The sequence below is a fragment of the Colossoma macropomum genome, unplaced genomic scaffold (assembly GCF_904425465.1).
Source record: "Colossoma macropomum unplaced genomic scaffold, Colossoma_macropomum, whole genome shotgun sequence".
NCBI lineage: Eukaryota > Metazoa > Chordata > Actinopteri > Characiformes > Serrasalmidae > Colossoma > Colossoma macropomum.
Genome location: NW_023494789.1, coordinates 7966238 through 7987551, shown reverse-complemented (window position 1 = coordinate 7987551; position 21314 = coordinate 7966238). Strand labels below are relative to the sequence as shown.

The 21314-nt window shown below is 40.8% G+C and overlaps 1 protein-coding gene across 1 annotated transcript in view; it reads left to right on the top strand.

Moving 5' to 3' along the window:
* The window catches only part of mpp4b (membrane protein, palmitoylated 4b (MAGUK p55 subfamily member 4)), a 25993-nt gene extending 4739 nt beyond the window's left edge, over positions 1-21254 (top strand). Inside the window, exons 6-21 of the mRNA XM_036569500.1 lie at positions 5448-5529; positions 6131-6216; positions 6318-6389; positions 8817-9013; positions 10419-10477; positions 13996-14013; positions 14119-14160; positions 14245-14265; positions 15324-15338; positions 15441-15482; positions 16306-16485; positions 18123-18203; positions 18323-18416; positions 18586-18694; positions 19988-20122; positions 20803-21254. Of these exons, the coding sequence (XP_036425393.1) occupies positions 5448-5529; positions 6131-6216; positions 6318-6389; positions 8817-9013; positions 10419-10477; positions 13996-14013; positions 14119-14160; positions 14245-14265; positions 15324-15338; positions 15441-15482; positions 16306-16485; positions 18123-18203; positions 18323-18416; positions 18586-18694; positions 19988-20122; positions 20803-20994 (1425 nt within the window). The 3' untranslated portion in view covers positions 20995-21254. The remainder of the gene's footprint in view (positions 1-5447; positions 5530-6130; positions 6217-6317; positions 6390-8816; positions 9014-10418; positions 10478-13995; positions 14014-14118; positions 14161-14244; positions 14266-15323; positions 15339-15440; positions 15483-16305; positions 16486-18122; positions 18204-18322; positions 18417-18585; positions 18695-19987; positions 20123-20802) is intronic.
* The last annotated feature ends 60 nt before the right edge of the window (positions 21255-21314 follow it).

The following is a 21314-nucleotide window of genomic DNA, read 5'->3' as shown; positions in this document are numbered from 1 at the left end:
TGAAATACACTGCTCTGTAATAATAATAAACACCAGCCTTGCTTGAAATGTGAAAACATCTTTCTAAACTGTAAAATAGCATTTTTATCATGGTCAGTTCTGCCTCTGCAGTGCCCCTCTGGTTCAACTCTGCTATAGGCACGGATGACGTGTCTTCGTACCAAAGTACGATCACACATCCCAGTATGCAAATCAATCAGCCAATGTTACCGTCCCCTGATGACACCCTGCTCATGCCGCTCTCATAAATATGAAGGCATAGGAGCAGAGAGTGAGGAGGTAACCACACTCACACGCTGAGCTAAACACCCTCAGCACCACCTCACAAGGCTGCGATATGGCAGATGTCTGTACCAACTGTAAATAACCCAATTAATCTAAGCTTAGTTTGTAATAATGATGTAGTGATAGCACATTTATTGATAATATTCAATGTATGATTAGGTAACTTGAAGGAGTCTCCATATAGCTGTTGCATCCGATTCATGTTTCCCTTCACAAATTGAACTCTCAGGCGCGACTCACTGAACAGAAATCAACGGCAAGCAACACTGGAACTACAGAAAGTGAGATGGTTCAGGAAAGGTTAATGTTAAATGACTATTGTTACTGACTGTGTCAACCTTTTGTCCGTACAGCCTTTCTTTTTTTGCTTTCCTTTTTTCCAGTGTTGCTTGACTTTGATTTCTGTTCAGTGAGTGCAGCGCTCAATGGTTCGATTTATGAAGGGGAACGTGAATTTGAGGGGGAACTCTTTGGCAACTTGAGTCAGTGTCTCATACTGTTAAAGCTCAAGACGCACTGCCTGATCAGAAACACCTTCCCTCATCAAAGATGGGGATGGTGGTGGAGAAAAATCGTCAACCTTGTAAGACCTCGAAGTTGCAAAAGTGCCATTTGATTCTGTCACTCGCCATATTTTCTGATAGCTAACGTACACTAGCTCTAAAAACACAGCAGCCCAGCCCCCCCGGTGCCCCTCTCATGTTTGAGCATTTTTCAAAGTTGAGCCAGGGGTGGAGTTGCTGAAAATAGTGGGGTGTAGTTACTCTTTAAGAGGTTAAAGTACTCAATAAAAAAGAGAAATAAGAAATATGATAAAATGCTGCTTTAAAAAAAGCTTAATTCACAGATCAGACCTGTCTGAGAACCGTCTGGGAGAGGCCTAACATTCCGATGACCATGCTTTATTGACATCTCTCTGCCCAACTCTTCCAATCTTCTGCTCTACTGAAGAAGAACTAAACACAGTTGTGGCGGCAGGGAGAAATGAGTAAAAGGGGCTCTATATATATGTGTCTGGTGCTCTACACACCGCTGTGTCCACTCACCAAAAAAAATGTCCTAAAGTACCATGTTTAGTTGCGGTACTGCTGGATGGTACATCCAGAGAATGCATTCACAGAATGACAAAAGACAGACTTACAGACAGATGAGCTAGCTTGATAGCTCAGTTATGCACGCTAGATTAGCTTTTGCATGGTGATTAGCTTTCACTCAGTTTCTGTCGTAATATTTCAAAATAAAAAATGGTACGGTATGATATTTTGAGAATAATATTATTTATCGTACTTATTTAACTTTATTTATCGTAATATTTCGAGAAAAAGTCGTAGAATTGCAACATTAAGTGGGATATTACCAGGAAAAGTCACAATATTGTGACCAAAGGGTTTGCAAAAAGAAGGTAGCAGCCTCTTCCTGTTAAAATTAGGGACGTTGAGGAGTTGGTAGAGTTATACTTTAGTATCGATTTCTCCGATAAAGAAATACTCAGTGTCCTCACACATCAGCACCACTGGAATTACTATAAGAAATGGCTGAAATGGCTGTGCAAGAAATTGTGTTTATTTAGAATAAATAACCAGACGAACTCTGAGGAAACTGTCTCTTTTGTTGAAGGAGAACTCGCAGGCAGTGGCGTCTAAAAGGCTACCAGTAGTTAACCTTGTAGATTGCAGTCCCATTCGAAGAGGGCATGTAGTTTCACAGGAGACAATGAGAATGATAATCAAATCGACTTTTTATCTAGAAATATTACGACTTTGTTCTCGAAATTTTACCACATCAGCCTTGCAATTGGAGAAAGTAATGCTTCCATAAGCTGTACCCAAAATTAGGATCATCCAGTCCGAAATGAAAGGAGAATTTTGGTGAAATACATCAGTCTTTTATTGGGCACTGGAACATTATTCACAGGGTATGCTCTGTACATCTGTATTGTGTTCCCACAAGAGCAAAATAAACGTAATTATAAAGAAAACATGGCTTTAGGTTCCCTTAAGCTTTATACCCTAAAGAAACTTGTGTAGGCCTCCTCACTCCCATAAATACGTAACTTAAATATTACGTTCTAGATGTTCCAAGCTGTGTTCCACGTTGTACCTTATTGGGCTTTACTCTCACATCTGTCAGTTGTTTGCTGCTTGCTTTGGTGGATAACTAAAGTCTTATGTCCTCTGAAGAAGAGTCGTGTAGGTAGGGGCATCCGCAGCCACTGGGACACCCTGCGTAAGCTGACCCGCCAAAGGCAATCTGGGGGTCTTTGTACCAAAAAGCACGAAACCCCACAGAAAGTCATTAACAGTCCTGCAGAAGTACCTTCTTCCCCTAAGCCTGTCCAGCTGAAGACTCATCCCTGCTCCAAACGTGCTGGCAGCTGCAAACTGTGTCATCAGAGCAGTGCTTTCTGGGACAGGAGCCTCAGTTGCTCCGTCCCTTGTGTCTGTAGCTCAGTAGTCATTGGTAAGTAATGAAGTTCAAGTGTTCAGTATTTGACTGGTGTTGCTTCAAGTTGCGTTACCTAATCAGCTTTGTCCATCTTTCTTCTCCTTTCTTCTGGTCACTTGTTCTTTTCCTTTGGAGACGACTTTATTGATGGCATGGGCGCTGAGGGTGCCTGTCATATAGGGAACCCCATACTGCCTGTCCATCCACATTGTACTCTTTCCCCATGGACCCACATCCCACATTCTTATCTAACTCCCCGTTGCTACCCCTCACACGCCCCTCCTCTCCCACCCAGAATTGCCCGCTATGCCCGCACAGCTCCCCCCAGCCCCATGCACTGCCATCGGGTAATGATGGCCATGGGGAACCCTCCAGTGGAGCTGGCCAAGCAGGACAGCCTGGATGAGCTGCGCAGCACGGTCCAGCAGGCAGCTAGTTGTATGGAACGTAGCTCGCAGGACGTCCATCTCCTAGGCCAGAGGATGGCCGCTGCCACAGAGCGCATGTCTGAGAGCGTCCAAGAGAACGCTCAGGCCCTGGCTATGCTGGCCCAGGTGGTGAAGAAGCTGCAGGGACTGGTTGCAGCTAGTAGTGCAGCTTCAGCACCACAGACATCAGAGGAAGCTTCTGAAGAACGTATGGAAGGGTGCTCTCAATCTAGAACTGCAGATCCAGAAGAAACATCTGAAGAACCTACAGTTGGAAATTCTATGTCCTCTCAGTCTAGAGATGCAGATCTTTGTGTCAGTGTACCTGCCATTGCACAGCTGCAGGGCCCGGTAAGCACTAGCAACACAGCATCAGCACCACGGACACTGGCAGTACACTTTGAGGAAACGTCTGAAGGATCTAAGGACAGAAATGCTGGCAATGCTGCAGTGTCCACTCAGTTTGGAAATGCAAATCCACGTACCACTGCCAATGCACTGGCTAGTGCACAGCATTCGAGGGATGAAAACATCTCTACTAATGCCCATGTTGGTCAGGCCCACTCTGCACTTACTCGCCATTCGCGTTGCCCATCCTGCTCTTCTACCTCCTCCTCTTCTTCCAGCTCCATCAGCATTTTCCTGGAGCATCCAGTGGCCTCTCGAGGGAGACTATCTCAGCCTGTCTCCAGCAGCGCATCACCAAAAGGTGGAGTCAAGATAAAGCCATCACCTTTATCTCCAAGGAGACAGGGTGACATGCCCAATGGCCTGGGGAGGTCTAACTCCACCCAAAATCACAGGGACAGCAGCAGTGGAATAGGATGCCTCTCTGACCGAAAGAAAAAGAGGAAGAAAAAGAAGAAATAAGGTGTTAGTTTACAGATTTTATTCTGTTTTCATAAGCACCATCGGCATACTCACTTTCACCATCTTTTATATTCTTTATTTCCTCATTACTTCATTCAGCAGATTCTTCTCTTCTTCAGCTCATCCTCATTGTCATCATCGTCATTTGCTCTTCTTTGGACATTCATTTTCATTTTCATCTTTTCTGTTGCTTAAAACCATTCATTCATTGACTTATCACTCAGTGTGACTGCCATCTGTCTGTCTTGCTTCCATTTCTATCTCAGAGTTTTTAGATGTTAAAGAGACACTTTGGCTAAAAGAAAAACATTACCACTACTACATCATCTGTAAACATGACTACTCGCCTCCAACAGAGGTGCCAAAATAGTCTCAAAAGGGAGATTTTCCTGTTTTAAGACTAGGAAAAACCCTTTTTGATGATGTACACCAATCAGGCATAACATCATGACCACCTCCTTGTTTCTACACTCATTGTCCATTTTGTCAGCTCCACTTACTATATAGGTGCACTTTGTAGTTCTACAGTTACAGACTGTAGTCCATCTGTTTCTCTGCATACTTTGTTAGCCCCCTTTTACCCTGTTCTTCAGTGGTCAGGACCCCCATGGACCCTCACAGATCAGGTACTATTTGGGTGGTGGATCATTTTCAGCACTGCAGTAATACTGACATGGTGGTGGGTTAGTGTGTGTTGTGCTGGTACGAGTGGATCAGACACAGCAGTGCTGCTGGAGTTTTTAAACACTGTGTCCACTCACTGTCCACTCTTTTAGACACTCCTACCTTGATGGTCCGCCTTGTAGATGTGAAGTCAGAGACGATAGCTCATCTGCTGTTGCACAGTTTTTGTTGGTCATCCTCTAGTCCTTCATCAGTGGTCACAGGACGCTGCCCGCAGGACGCTGTTGTCTGGATATTTTTGGTTGGTGGACGATTCTTAGTCCAGCAGTGACACTGAGGTGTTTAAAAACTGGTGGTCATAATGCTATGCCTGATTGGTGTATGATGTTTCTTGAAGGTGGAAGGAATTACTGAGGCAGATAAATGAGGGTGGGCTGTTAGAATTGTTTTGGTTTCTGCAAGCTGGCTAATGCAGAAGGGAGCCAGGTAGCTAATGTTACTGCTGGAACGCCAAATGTCATTAGTCTTAACATCACTGGATTTTCCAGTGGACAAATGATGTATCTGCATAATGCATAGTGGGTATTGTAGTGAGAGAACACTGATGGACGGAAACAAATAGGATACAAAATCAAGAATTGTGAGAAACCATTGAGGCAGAACGATACAATACTGGGCTACAGAATGTAACACAACAATTAACGCATCAATGCTAGTTTTAGGCCCGAATGCCCCTTTAAGTACATTCATTCATTTTGAGATTATGAAGTTTTATGTGTCTGCTTTGTCTTTTAGGGAGCAACGATAAGAAGAGATGAAACGACAGGAGAGATCTATGTGGCTCGAGTTATTCACGGAGGACTGGCTGACCGCAGTGGTGAGAATGTACCGTTCTATAGTGCTGCTGAAAAGATGGGCATTTACCACTAAAATGCTTGCATTTTCTGAAGTATTATTCAGATGAGATTAGTTTATATTTGGATGGGGAAGAAATTATTGTTATTTTTAGTAATTATTTTCAGAGTATCTCTGTGATTTCAGTCCTGTCTGGAACCTTCATATCAACTGTTTATACCTCGAGTGTAAGATGCCCAACATTATTCGTAATATTTTGAGTTTGAGGGCTCATGAGTGGTGCTTCTGTTAAAGCATTGGCTCTGTCAATTGAAGATTGTGAGTTTGACTGTCAACAAAGTCCAAGAGATCATAATCTCTGTGACTAGGTAGGATGGCCATCACTCAGCCTGATGCTAGCCAGTGCTCGCATCTGTTAGCTGATGTAACAGAATTGGCAGTTAGCGTTCTCCTCCAAGCGTGTTGAGGTGTCCAGTGACGTTGTGTCAATAGCATCTTCAGTGAATGTTTGATTGTATGCGAAGGAAGAGCAGCATACAGCAAATAGTTTTACCAAAATGGTTGGCGTCCAGTGCTTTTTGACAGGAGTGCATGTCGTTTGTATTGCTGTTTCCATGCTGCAGGCCTCTTGCATGCAGGAGACAGACTGGTGGAGGTGAACGGCCATCCAGTGTTTGGACTGGAACCAGAGCAGATAATACAGATACTGGTCAGCACTCTCATTGCATTATTATTATTATTATTATTATTATTATTATTATTTTAAAGCTGGTTTGATGTAGCCTGATCAGTTCCGTTTGTCCCCAACAGGCTCATTCCCATGGAACTGTCATGTTTAAGGTGGTCCCCATCACTGACAGACCTGTAAACAACCAAACGATGGTCAGTATATTTCTAAGTGTGTTTGTGTACCTGTTTGTTTACCTCATCAACTACAGACCTGGGTATCTGTATTCTGTATTCAGTGTTGTGTCCATATTAGGATATGTAGGTCTAAGCTGGTTGTCTGGAAGGGAAAAAGATTTTAAAATATTTTGAATCTCTGCTATAAACCACCTGTCCAGGGTGTGTCCTGCCCTCCGCCCAATGGCAGCCGGGGTGGGCTCCAGCTCTTCCTGCGACCCAGAAGGATAAACGGTTTAGAAAATGTGTGTGTGTGTGTGTGTTTGTGTGCTATCAATCAGTGGCAAATAAAATCTTCCAAAATTGATACGTTTGCCACAGGGACATCTGATCCTCCTAATTTTGAGGCTGTTAAGGAGCTGAAATATGACTATTGCTACATGCAAGTTAACGCAGCTGTGCACTGAATTGACATGATAAAATGGGCAACCTCACCAAAATACCCCACAAATTCAATGAATTTATCCACTGTGGTATTTGCTTTGGCAGTAATTGTCTACAGTTTGAGTTGGCATACAATATTGATGAAGTTTAATAGTAGACTTACTTTCATGCAATGTCATTTCAGTGTGCAGGGCTGGTAGCTTTCTGGTAGTGTGTATGTAGTATTATTCCTATTTCGACTGCTAAAGGACCTTGTTATTCAGAACATCCAGTGACACTTGGACCCAATCCCATTTCTTATTTTAACCCCTACCCCTTGTTTTTCAGTGTCACCTTGCCCCTTGAAACTGAGTTACAAGAGGTAGTGGTTGAAATCTTCCCCTGTAGCAGAGGAGGGTAAAGTTCGGCAACCTCACTGCTGGTCTTTAGTTCAATTTAGGGAATCATTCAACCTTCTAAGAGGGGGATGTGACAATTATTTGTTATCGTCCACGCCTAATTCATCAGTGGTATGAAGCTGAAGTCAGCTATTCACCAGCTTTTTGTTCGTATTTTCCCATTCCACCTTAAATGGAGCAGCAGTTACATTCTGGCGATTCACCATTTAAGTTGGAACGGGACATTTAGCTTGCTAGCTACCCAGACATCAGCATACTACTAGCAGGTTTATATGCTTGTTATGAAGAAAAGGACTATAATACACTGAAACAATATTGAACTAAGACAATATGATGGTTATCATATTTTTTAACGGAGAAAATGTTTACATTAGTGGGTTTCTTTGGTCGTTTGCGCAGCCATCTTGCTGGTTTCTCACCACACCCTGTTTGGAGTGAGCCTCTGAAAAACCTGTGTTTGGAGGGCCAACTAGCCCAATCACTTCACCCTACCCCTCTATCTCATCAAAAATGGGGACACCCTACCTGTAGGCGTGAACGCGCGAAACAGAGGGGTAAGGGCTAAGTAGTAGGGGCAAGGGGTAAATCGGGATTTGGCCTTGGAAGAAGAATGTACAGGACCAAAAGTATCAATTTTAGAACATTTTAATTTTAATTTTAATTTACAGCTTGGTGCAACCACAAAATTTGTCATTTTCCAAAAGGCTATTTATTTTTCTCATAGACATGTTTTCCTAATATGGGTATGACACCAACCACAGACTTCAGAGGTCTATATGTGGAAAAGCCAGAGCAACAGTGCTGTGGCTGATATACTTACACCGGCAATATACACCCTTCCATGTCACTGCTGTGCTGAGAATGGTCCACCACCTTAATAATATCTGGACAACATGGGTTCTGTGGTCAGAAACTGACCAGTAATGAATAGGGTAGAGGGGGGGCTTGTAAAATGTTAATGACAACAGACAGGCTACAGTCTATAACTGCACACCTATACAGTGAACCACTCAGTGGCTACCGAGTGGAAGTACAAGGGTTTCTGATAAAGTGCATTGTTGTCATGCTCTGATAACGACAAAGTCTATTTGTAGTCTTTTCTCTGTGTAAATACTAGCAATGGCAATAACCTAATACGTAATATTAGTATTGGGGAAGTATTAGCAGCAATTGTTGGATTAGATATCAGAGGGAAAAAAAACTATTTTTTCCGGTGCTGTAACAAATCTAGCCTGAAATATCAACATCACATAATTGCTTGTAGTGCAATGTAATATCAAGCAAAGTAAAGTAGGTAAATAGTGGTAGGTAAACAATAGACATACATAGCCTAAAGTACACTATTGTTCAAAAGTTTGGAATTATTAGCCAATCATTTACAACCAGTTTATTGATGATTTGTGTGTAAAATGACTCTATTATGATGCTACTACTCTACAACTCTGTTTTTTGTCATTAAAATAGCTCATTTTAAAGCTTAGTATTATTTGATGCTAAAATATTGGATTACTGTTGGTATTAGCTGTCATGTATGGTTTCAGTATTGGAATTGGGGGAAAAGTGGCATTGTACCATGTGTAGTACATGCTGTATATGGGCCTTAATGGTTCTGTCTCACTCTCAGCTGTATGTGCGTGCCCTGGTGGACTACAGCCCCCAGCAGGACCCGGCCATCCCCTGTGCGGACGCTGGCATGGCTTTCAGGAGGGGGGATCTGCTGGAGATAGTGGACCAGACAGACGCTCTCTGGTGGCAGGCGAAGAAACTGCCGTGTAGCTCCGCCTGCGCTGGCCTAATCCCCTCCTCCTCCCTGCTCAAGAGGTCAGATAAGGGCTTAAGGGTTAAGGCTTAAAGCTCTCTCGATCGCACAGGTCACAAATGACTGAATAACAGGGCCAGACTGACATGAAAAGTTTGTCACTGATAACAAGGAAGCTAAGGGGCTAAAAAATCTGATAACTAATAAGATCAGCTGATATAATTTTATGTGGTAAAAAAAATAAATAGACTTCAATAGTTTTACTTCAGTTTTTAGTTGTGAAATTGTGCTCTATGTGTCAGTTCAGTAAAATATTAAAACTTAAATGAACAACAGAAACTCACAAGGTCTTAAATAGTATAAAAACAGCTAAAATTCCCATAACACAAATACATCATTGGTGATGTCAACCAATTCTGACTGCTAGCCTAGCCACTGATCTAGAGGCTAATAAATACAACCAGTCTAGCTTTAGTGTAACTAAAGTGTTACTTTGCTTGCTGAACAAAACTATGAAGAAAACAGTGATTGTATCTTTATTCAACACTAAAATGGACACCAGAGACAAGTTTTTATGCTTTCAGCCAGAAAAAAAGAAGCCAAACTGAGTTATCACTGATAGCAAGAGGGCAGTGGTCCACTGTCGGCCCGCTAATGGCAAAGCTGGCGGCCCACTGGCGTTTTACTCAGCGTTTTCCGGCGGTCCACTGGCGGTTAAGCGGAGTATTAGACAAAAGCCAACTCATCATCACTCATTTTCCACTCACAGTCCAATTTACTGATTTTTTTTCATTATTTTTTTTTCTCTTGGATGTTTGTAAAATTTGTAAACTTTGTAAAAAAGTTTTTATTTTCTAAAATAAAAGTCTCTGTGCATTTAAAATCTGTTTGAGAAGATTAAAAACTAGTTAGAGCTTGTATGCAGAACAATAATCTGGGTGGTCCGAGGGTGGACCAGCAGCGGCAAACAGTCAGTGGGGTGCTGACCTTTTCAAACCAGTGGGCCGATATATGCTCGCTATCTGGGGCTAACGAGTCATTTCTGTTGTTCGAGTAATCTAATTTCTCCTTTGTAATGATGATCTGGAAACAGTTATTACAGTTATATGGCTACAATAAGATATTTGGCCTCGTGGCAGTAATGTTAGCTCCCTGCCTTCTTTCTGCTTTCAAAAGCTACTGAAAAAAACGCTTCAGCCGAACAGCCCGCCCCTAATAATCCACGCCAAGACAGCTGTAGTTTTCAGAAGTTCCCACCTTAAAAACAGATCATCAGAAGAGTGTTGTCTTGGTCTTTAAATCAAAGTCTCACTCTAGAAATGCGGCACCTCTGTAGGAGATGAGATGTAGAGATGGTTAAATTTTTCATTTTGGTTGGAGTGTTCCTTTAGAGTGAATTAATATGTAATGTGGCGCCTTTAAGATTCTCCACATTCTCAGTTTGTTTGGGTTGTCTGGTGTGTACAGGAAGCAGAGAGAATTCTGGTGGTCGCAGCCATATCAACCTCACACCTGCATCAAAACCTGTGAGTACAGATTATGTGTCTATGTTTGTATGTGTGCTGTGCTTTTTTAGTAGTGAATAATGAATAATGAATAATAAAAGAACCAGAATACTTCATTAGTTCTGAGCACACAATTGTGTGTAATTTTTGCAGTGCTATTGTTTCAAGGAGCAGTGTGCAGGATTTAGCGGCATCTAGTGGTGAGGTTGCAGATTGCAACTAACTGAATACCCTCACAGAACTTGTAGAGAGGAGAATTACCACTCTGTCTTCCGGTTTCCTCAAACGCTAGAGGGCGCTCCTGAGCGAGTCCAAAATGAATGGGTTGATATGGAGCATTTGAGCAAAGTCACAGTTTATAAATGCTCAGACATTTTTAATGTAAAAGAATACAATCATTTCCTGAACAGAGAACAGCATAAAACATTTTAACACTGCTGTTATATTTTTAAGAGCTTTTAAACTCGAGCTATAGGAGTTTAAAACGGCACCTCATGTAGGTCTGTGAGCGTGAACAGCCAGTGAGCTGCTCCGCTTGCCAACCAATCAGCACTCACTAGCGGTAATACCCGCCTTCTGCTGCCCAAAACCCGTTTACTATAGAAAAAGGAAATATATAGGTAAGATTTCTTTGTTTTTTTAGTGAAATAAATCCTTCTACTTTCTAAAATTAAAGAAACATTCTGAGCGAGTGATTAGAAGCTATTTTAACTTTTCGTTTTTAGTCATTCAGCACCATTTACTCCGATTCATTGAGGACTCCCTCGCGGGCGCCCTCTGCTGTTTCACAGTCCTGTTTTTGATATAATGGGGGGAATAGGAAGCGGCCAGCCTCCTCATAAACCAGCTCTGATACCCTATCCTCACCCCACCTTTCCAAGCATGTAGTAAAACCTATGGTGGCCGTCAGGTTTTCTGCTGTCGCCTGTCACAATTTTGTTTTGCTTCTTCATGTTTTCGCTTCTTTGACAACAAGGATTTACCCTCTCTCGCTTTTTCTTGTGCTAAATAATAAGTATGATCCTCTATTTGTCAAAATTTGGGTTCTTAAACTTAAGTGGTTAGTCAGCAATGGCAGCAACCGCTGATTCTACTTCTTTCTGAATCAATCAACCGGTGCTGTAGTGACACCAAATTCAAGCTGCAGTTTCAACATAAGAACACAAAAGGATCTCTAGAGCTGGTGTTTGGTTCATATGTTCTGGCCTACTGTAGAAACATGGTGGCGCAACATGGCGGCCTCTGTTGGAAAAGGAGCCGTTCCCTATGTGGATATGAAGCGTTCATTCTGAGCTAAAAAACACAGGGATTCATAGTCACATGTGATGATACACCAATGAAAACATGGTTTTGTGTACTATATTCCATTTCTGCTAATAGATCCCCCTAAATCCTGCACACTGCATCTTTAATGCCATACTGGGGTTTAGCAGTGGTGTGATCTAGGCTGAAGTAGGTATGTTGTGCTGTTAGCAAGATTAGCCTTGGTAGTGCCACACAACAAAAACACCTACCTACATTTATTTCAGAAATTAATAACTAACATTACTCCAGTTATGTGCTGTTCATTTAGTGTATTTCTAAGTTTAAGTAGAAGTAACATTTCATTTAAACAGCCGAGACATGTTTGCTATCCAAATTTAGCAGCTATGAGGCTAACGCTACCAGCTACACTGTGAAATTTTGCTAATTTTTATAGTTCAAGTCATACTTTGTCATAAACTGTATTGACATGTGACGACCTGAATGTAGTTTGAGTGGTTTGAGAGACATTTTGGGGTTATACCAGAGAACTTGTAGAGAGGAGAATTATCACTCTGTAATGTCTTCCTGGTTTCTCAAACACTAGGGGGCGCTCCTGAGCGAATCCAAAATGAATGGGTTGATATGGAGCATTTGAGCAAAATCATAGTTTATAAATTCTTAAACATTTTTAATGTAAAAGAATACATTTATTTCCTGAACACAGAACAGCATAAAACATTTTAATACTGCTGTTAGATTTTTTAAGACCTTTTAAACTCAAGCTATAGAATTTTAAAACAGCGGCTCATGTACATTCATGACATCTGTAAGTGCAAACAGTCAATGAGCCGCTCCGCTTGCCAACCAATCAGCTCTCAGTAGCAGCAAAGTTAGTGCCCTGCTGCCCAAAACCCGTTTAATGTAGAAAAAAGGAAATATATAGGTAAGATTTCTTTGCTTTTTTAGTGAAATAAATTCTTCTGCTTTCTAATATTAAAGAAACGTTCTGAGCGAGTGATTAGAAACTATTTTAACTTTTCGTTTTTTAGCTGTTGAGCTCCGTTTACTCCCATTCATTGAGTACTCCCTCGCAGCGCCCTCTGCTGTTTTGCAGTCATGTTTTTGATATAACGGGGGAAATAGGAAATGGCCAGGCTCCTTATAAAAACCGGCTCTGGTTGTACTTACAGAAACGATTTGGGTGAATGTGGACTTCTAGTGTTTGTTAGCAAATTAGCCTCATAGCTCCATTTTAAAACTAAAGAAGCAAAGTTTGGACACCAAATAGAAATTGGCTGTTCGACTAACTTAAGCAGAAAATTAGAATAGAATTTCTTTTTTATTTCTATTAAAGGTAATGATGGGATAAGTAAAATTTCACCACTCCCTCCCAACACTTGGCATATCAGGTGTATAATATAATAATTTATATTTACATATACAGTTGTGTGCAAAAGGTTGAACACCTCTGGTCAAATTACATGTTTTGTTGATTTTCTCAGTAAAAATAAGTTAACACATCTTCAGAATGTACAGAGACATCCTCCACTGTACAGAGAACGCACTTAAATATTATATTTTTCTGCAAACATATTGGGAAAAAATAAAACATATAATATAAAATGTGTTAATGCACAGGAAGTTTTTTCCCAATGTGTCACGTGCAGCAAACCCTGTGCATCCTGTGCACAACAGACAAGCTTTCAAAACCTTCTAATATGCTACAGTATTGTGTGTGGGGTACAGTATTATAAACAGATATTGCATGTTTTACAGTCATATGCAACCATTTTGAAAGCTTGTCTGTGGTGCACAGGGTTATTCACTGTTGCTATGATCTAGCGGAGGTGTTCGGATCTCATTAGGACACATTATGGCTGCATTTTTCAGTTTGTCAGTCAGCTTGATGATGAGTGAGGGACAGTTTTATGTCCACTGACATTCAGAATTGCGTGTCAATGTCAATTCAATACTTTGCTGTCTACATTTCACATAGAATAATAGTAACAGAGATACGTATCACTGTGTATTTTAAAGCAGATACACACAAATCCTAGTGGTTTTCTAGTGGATTTACAGCATATACCTGTATATTATGTAGACTACGTCCATTTAATTTAGGTATGGCAATACAAGTCAGTAGTAAAGTGTCTGTGTGAGTGATATCTAAACAAGATTTGTGTGTTTAAGTACAAAATCGCCCAGCTTATCCTTTACTAACATAGCAGTTAATGTCCCAGCATGAACCATCATAATCTCATACTGATGTGTTGATCTCTTCTGCTAATCTGCAGTGAGCACAGTGGACGAAGGTGAGGAACATTCACTGACAGTGCTGTCGAAATAAAAAGCCTCTTGTTTTCATACAGCTTAACCTCTCTATTCCTGTCCTCCACTCCAATTTCTCCTTTCCTCAGAGGACGACATATTGGCGATAGATGTGACCTTCATAGAAGCAGGTACAGATCTTATTCAGTGTATAAGAATCTTGAAATTATGTCTTCATGAGACACGTTCACTAATGGAATGTACTGTTCTTACAGATGAGGAAGCTTTTGAATCTGGTAGGTAAGTCCTTTCTTTTTAGACTAGACTGAGAGTCTATCATGAAGTTTGAACTTAAATAATATGCAATGCATGTTACCCAAAATCCGTATGTCTTTAAATGCCATGACTTTTGTGACACCATGAGGAGGGTACATAAAAGCCAGCGGCACTGTGAATTAGAGCTTTAAGCGGGCCGGAAATTTTGCTCCCACCTGAATTCAGCCCGAGAACTTTCCCAACCCAACCTGAGCTGACCCACAGCACCGATGTTTAAGACAGACTTTTAAAAAATACACATTCTAGGGTAGGACTGCGTATCAAAATTCAATATTTTTATGGTACTGACCAAATTACTTCAGTACTACTGATTATTGAAACTTTCTCTCATACTGGATTTTAGTACCTTAGTAATTCTTTGTGAGCTCATCATCCATGGTCCAATAAGCATGCTTGTTTCGAAATTTAGACTGTTGATTGGCTGTCTTAATTGCATCATGTATGCATGTTGTAAATGTCAGCACTTCTCGATTAATCTGTAATCTGATACTCTCAGTAAAAATCTCCGCTCCATGCAGCTCTCTCTTATTTCTGCTCTAAACCACACCCACTTTTATTTTTGTAATTAAAATAGGTATCAAAAAAGTATCATTCGGGAATTCAAAGGTTTTGGTATTGATATTATTAGTATATCAATATTGACAATGTTTAAAAATACCTAGCCCTACGTCAGGGGCGATGAACAGAAAATCGCTTACTTGTAGGCTTCACACAAAAATATTACAAAGGTTATAAACAGTTTTTTAATAAATGATACATGTGTGAAATATAATGTGTAACACAGCTTGTACTATAAACAGACACTCATAGGCAGACCAGTAGTTGTTCTGTCCCTACACCCGTAGATCTAAAGAAGCCTTTTTTAATGTGCCTGTCAATCACAGGCACTTTCTTTGGCCTGTTTTCCAACAATATGCATGTCAGTCCAAAGCCCTTCTCCAGTTTTTTCAGTTCCAGACAATACTGCACATCATCCTCACCATGTTTTTCCTCTTTATTCTGCATGGTGACTGAGAAGAGGAGCTTAGGGAAGGTGAGCGCATAGACAACCTCAGTCATCATTTGGTTTCCAAATTCCTGGTTTTCATAGTAATTTGACTCAGAACTTGTTTATTGGTTTGTCTTTGGCTATCAGAGGAGAGCGAGTTCAGCACCAACATTGAGGGAATCTATCTTGGTAAGTGGTTCACTTTTTCGTTAAAAAAACGAAAAAAGGAATTTCACTGTTTTTTTTTCTGAATTTCTGCATCATTCAGTAGTTGAGATGTCGTTCAGAGTTGTTGTGAAGTAGAGAAACTGACTGAGATTTTCTTACAGTGGTGGTTACAGGAACCAGAGGTTTTTATGTTTACTATCCAAAATGTCCAGCGGATCTACATGTGTCTTCTGAGTTTTTATATGCGATGTGGATAACGGTAAAATGGTGATAAATCTCAGACAAAAATTCTTTGGGGTACTATTTTGTTTCGCAACACGCTGCATGTACCCATCAGCACTGAATGAATTGTTAAAGATATGTTTCAGATCAAAATCTTACCTAAATCTATCGGGTATCAGGCAAGAGTTTCACAACCTTTTAGCGTAATAATTTTGTGTGAGAGAGTTTTTAGAGGCATTAAACTCTCAGGACGTCTGGTTCCTATCACCAGAACTGTGAACAATTCTAGCTCGGTACTTTTTTCTAGATTTCTAGATTTTACATTAAACCACTCTGAATGACACTGTTTGTATTTTAACCGTTTATTCCTATATCTTCAGAAGTAATCAGAACATAAGAAATTTTGTTTTCATATTTGTTCATCTCTCATATTGTACCTGAAAGAACAGGCAGTCTGTCTTTTTTATGTAATGCTAGGCTGGGTTGTGTATTTGTGGGTGTTGCTACTGTGACTGTTTCTGGTTGATGCTGTAACTGTATTAACTGTATTTATGTGTATGATGGAGTTATTTCTGTTTGGTATTGTAACTTCACTGACAGTGCATGTTTTTCACTGACTCAGCTGGGTTTCGGCGGAGTCTGCGTCTGTGCTGTCGACGGAGGGTCCATGGTGGAGGTTCAGGCCTGTCCTGCTCCCTCCGTTGCCCCAGCAGCTGCTACAGTGCCCTGGCCAACCCCTACGAGGAGGTGGTGCGTTACCAGCACCACCCAGAGGACACACATCGCCTCATCGCCCTGCTGGGTGAGTCAGCATGTGTATACTGGCCACTCAGGCCACCAAGCAAATGAATCGTGTGACCAAAATTGAGTTTGTGTATGTTTATCATATATACATTAAGGGGCTCATATCATGGGAGAATGAATCTTAGCCTTTTTTAAATAAAGGGGTTGGATGTATTCTCAAACATGTATACAGCCCATGTGTGGAAACTAATTAGCAAAAATACTTCATTTTGAATCCGTTGTTTTTGTGAGGTCAGATTTATCCATCCATTCAGCCTACAGTGGTTCAGCTCTGCCCATTCACGCTGAGGTTATAAAGAATGTTTCAGCTCGGATTGCTTTTTGAATGAGGCACAATGCAGGACTCTGTTTAATACAGGACGTAAGGAGGGTCTCACAGTAAGAAGAGCTGGGTGACCAGGGTTCTTTCTGTGTGGAGTTTTCATGTTCTCCCTGTGTCTGCATGGGTTTCCTTTATCGCCACAGTCCAAAGACAGGCAGTCAGGCCAATTGGAGACACTAAATTGCCCCTTGGAGTGAATGTGTATGTGAATGTATATGTCTGTGTGTCTGCCCTGTGATGGACTGGCGACCTGTTCAGGGTGTCTTCTGCCTTCTGCCCATTGACTTCTGGGATAGGGTCCAGCTACCCCCACAATTTAGGAAGATAAACTTAGATTGTCTGTGTGTGTTTTTGTATATAAAACCACACAAAGGAGGGAAAGGGGGAAAAGGGGAAATTAAATATGAGAAAAATGTAAGATATGGGCCCTTTAGCAAGCGTGCTCCAGTACCAAAAACCAATCAGGTGCTGCTCTTTAAAACTGAACCCTAAAAAAAGTTAAAAACTTTAATACGAACATTGTCACTTTAGCTATCGTGGTTATTACGGTTGGTGAATTCTGACAAAATCTGATTAGTTGGAATTGCATTGCATGTCTGACCAAACAGGCCTTGGATCTGGTGTGGAAGGGTGAAAATTACTCTGGTGCTTTGTTAAAAGGGAAACATGAAAAAAAATCCACACCCAGAGGCAAGTCTGGTAACGGGCTGCGAATTATTAGGAGCCAGATTGTGAAACCAAGAAACCAGGCAATAGGCAATGTTGACTCCTGCTTGCTCGCTCACTCTCTTGCTCACTTGCCTTAAGCAAGCTAACAATTCTCCACATGAGGGCAATCAAATGGATTTTGATGCTTCGTAAGAGCAGTACTTTGCATCAGTGACACTTTAGAAGCAGGATTAGAAATTCAGCGTGATTTAGTATTGGACAATGTATCTAAAGTTTTTTTTTCAATGGTACAACATGGAAAACAATTCAACACTTAAACTTCTAAAACAATTGGTTCTTTATTTAAATAAACTACCACTATGATGCCTGTATGTGAATCAAACTGTGTCTACTAATTTGACTAATTTTACCTCATTAGCATATGGAAATACTTTGTTTTTATTACTCATGTGACGCTCAACATAAGGTATGACTAATTTCCTGTTTGTTTCACACATGGTCTGATGAATGCTAGGTGTGAATGTCCTCATCTCAGAGTTAATCTAGTTGATTGAGGCCATGTGTTGAAATTTAGTTACACATTTTGTTTATTTAACATTTGAAAAGTGTTGGATTGGAAAAAAAAAGCTGTGTTACTTTCTTAGGTCCCTCTGGAGTTGGTGTGAATGAGTTACGCAGGAGACTGATCGAGATTAACCCAAAGACCTACCAGGGAGCCACACCACGTCAGTATAAATACACACTCAGACTTCTTAACTTGTGGTTGTTGAGGAGGTATCCTACAGATTAAAGGGTTGGGTACAGCATGGTGTTTTTCTGTACTGTGCCTTTTTCTCCCATCCAGACACCACAAGGCCTCTGAAGAGCCATGAAGAACCTGGTCGAGAGTATCACTTTATCAGCAGAGATCAGTTTGAGAACATGGTGTACAACCAGTGGTAACTCTACTCACTAATCCATCTGGACAGTTATACAATTGTGCATGAACTAATGGTGCAACTGTATATATAATGTTTTTCAAGCAGGATTATTATTACTATATATGGAATCTTTTTGTTTTGCTGTAAGATGTTCAGAGTTGACATTGTGGCGTGATTATCTGCTCAGTTTTATAGAGTATGGAGAGTACAGAGGCCACTTCTATGGCACCAGTGTGGAAGCAGTGAAGGCTGTCCTAACTGCTGGGAAGATTTGTATCATTGACATTGAGCCTTATGTAAGTTTTATTTATGTACATTTCTCAGGGTTAGATCTAATCTTTCTATAGTTTATTAACATCTATTAAGCACCAAGCTGACCGAGGCTTCTGTGCCTGGAGTAGAACATAAATGTGGACTGTTGGGGACTTTGATGACTAGTTTGAGAATCCATATATACCTGAATGATGAGGAACAGAAGTGTAAATTAGCTACATCAAGGAAGGTGTGCTGACTTGTTAAGTTATAGTTTTATGTCCCATTAATTGTCTCTGAGGCAATCTGAGACAATATGCAGTTTGCAGCTGTTATTACAGCCAAGTGAAACTCAAAGGCTGTGTTCACATTACCAGGTTGAAGTGGCACAAATCCAATTTTTTGCCCTAATATGACTCAGATCTGATGTTTTCAGGGCTGTGTGGACACGCAAATCTGATCTTTTCAAATCCCACCTGAGCCACTTTCATATGTGGTCCTAGATCGGATACGTATCCGATTCGTGGCCATGCGACCTTAATGTGAAGCTCAGATCAGAATTCATGTGCTTTTTTTCCACTGCACGTGTGCCCTCATTCAGCGTTACCGTGGCAGCAGCATAGAACCGAAGTTAAAGCCTGAAATGGTGGAAAAGCAACACATCTCACCTTTTTCTCCTTCGTCTCGCTCTAATAATGAAGCTGAGAGCTGATCAGAGTTAATTATCTTCAGCGAAGCTTGTTCTGCTCGTTAGTTTGTGCTGATGTGATTCACTCACGTGACGTTACTGAGTAGGATGTGCGTATGCGGGTCATTTCAGGATGCCGGTTTGTTCACATTAATGACAGATTTGAATCATTTACCTAAACAAGTGTGAATCATCGTGTCAGAGAGATCGGATTTAAGCGATGAGGCTTGTAACGTGAACATAGCCAAAGTACGGCGAGAACATGTCACGAGCATTACTGCTTATGAATGTGGCTTCATAATCACTGCCTGAAAAAGCCCTGTTGTTATTGTTGTTGTTGAAATCTGCTATGTAATGTCACTGCTGTACAGTTTTATGCGTGTTTTTTCTATGTTGCATTCTGACAGTGTGAACAAAATGACAAAGTTGAATGACTAGTAATTGATGCCTGCTAAAAATAGAATCTTCTGAATAAAGGTTTCTGTTTACAGATAGACAAACATTAGACAAACATCAGCACACAAGCATTCACGATTATTTACATTTTTTATTTATTTCCACATTTCTGTCAAGTTAGGACGTCAGCATTTAATATATTCCTACTTTACTAAATAAATTATTATTGCGTTGGCTGTCCTCTTCTCTGCAGGCCATCGATGCAGTACGGACCCATGAGCTGAGAGCGTACGTCATCTATGTAAAACCTCCTCCTTTAGACCAGATGAAGCGAACGCGGATGAACTCCCAGCTAATCACCAGCTACTACACCACTCGGCCCTTTAAGGTCAGTCCACTCGTCGTAGTGCGGTCAGTGTTTTTGTGTTCTGGCTCATAATGCAGTTTAATTCTATCTGACTATGAAGTTGACCAGCAGACATCTGATGTCTTTCAGTGTCGTGTTCATATTATTATATTCTGTTCTGATCTGTCTGTCTGACCATTACTCGTCAATATTCTCTCCTTCTTTATTTGTCTTTCTTTCTTTTTCCCTCTGTTGCTCATACTATATCTCTTTCTGTTTCACATCTTTCTTTCTTTCTTTCTACCTCTTTTCTTTCTTTGTCTTTTTTACTTCCCCCTTTTTCTTTCTTTCTCTTTACCTCTTCTTGTCTTTCTTTTTCCTTTCTTTCTTTTTCCTCTTCTTTCTTTCTTTCTTTCTCTTTGTACCTCTTTTTCTTTCTTTCTCACTTTACTCTTTTTTCTTTCTTTCATGCTTTTTTTTCTCTTCTTTTTGCTTTTTTCTCTTCTTTCTTTCTCTTTGTACCTCTCTTTTCTTTCTTTCTCGCTTTACTCTTTTTTCTTTCTTTCATACTTTCACACATACTATCTCTCTCTCTCTCTCTCTCTCTCTCTCTTTTCACTTCTCTTTTTTCTTTCCCTTCTTACCTCTTCTTTTTTCCTTTCTTTTTCTCCCCCTCCCTCCATCTCCGCCTCCATCTCTGTCTCTATTTCTGTCTCTCTCAGGATGAAGATTTTCAGGAGATAGAGGAAGCAGGCCGGAAGATGGAGCAGCACTACAGTCAGTTCTTTGATCATGTGATTGTGAATGATGGCCTGCAGGCCTCATGTGTGCAGCTGCTGACCGCGATCAGGAGAGCGCAGGACGAGCCGCAGTGGGTTCCTGCTTCATGGATCAGACCGACTGTTCAGTTCTGAGAACAGAAGAAAAGGCTGAAAAGATGTGAATGCGGTGCTCAGTTATATGTCCTGAGACCTGAGAGCTACAGCACGGCTCAGCTTAGTGTTTTCCCTGCTCCAACTCAACTGAATGAATAAATGCATAATAAAATGATCAATCAAGAGTCAAATCAGTGTTAGATCAGGGAAAACGCTGTGCAGTGCGGAGCCTCTCTAGACCTGGAGCTGTGGCACATTAAACAGCATGTTTACAGAAGCTGATTTGGGACATTCAATGTTCATTTCTTTAATAAAATGAAATGATTTTTTTCTGTGTGGCTTTTTCTTCCATTGTGATA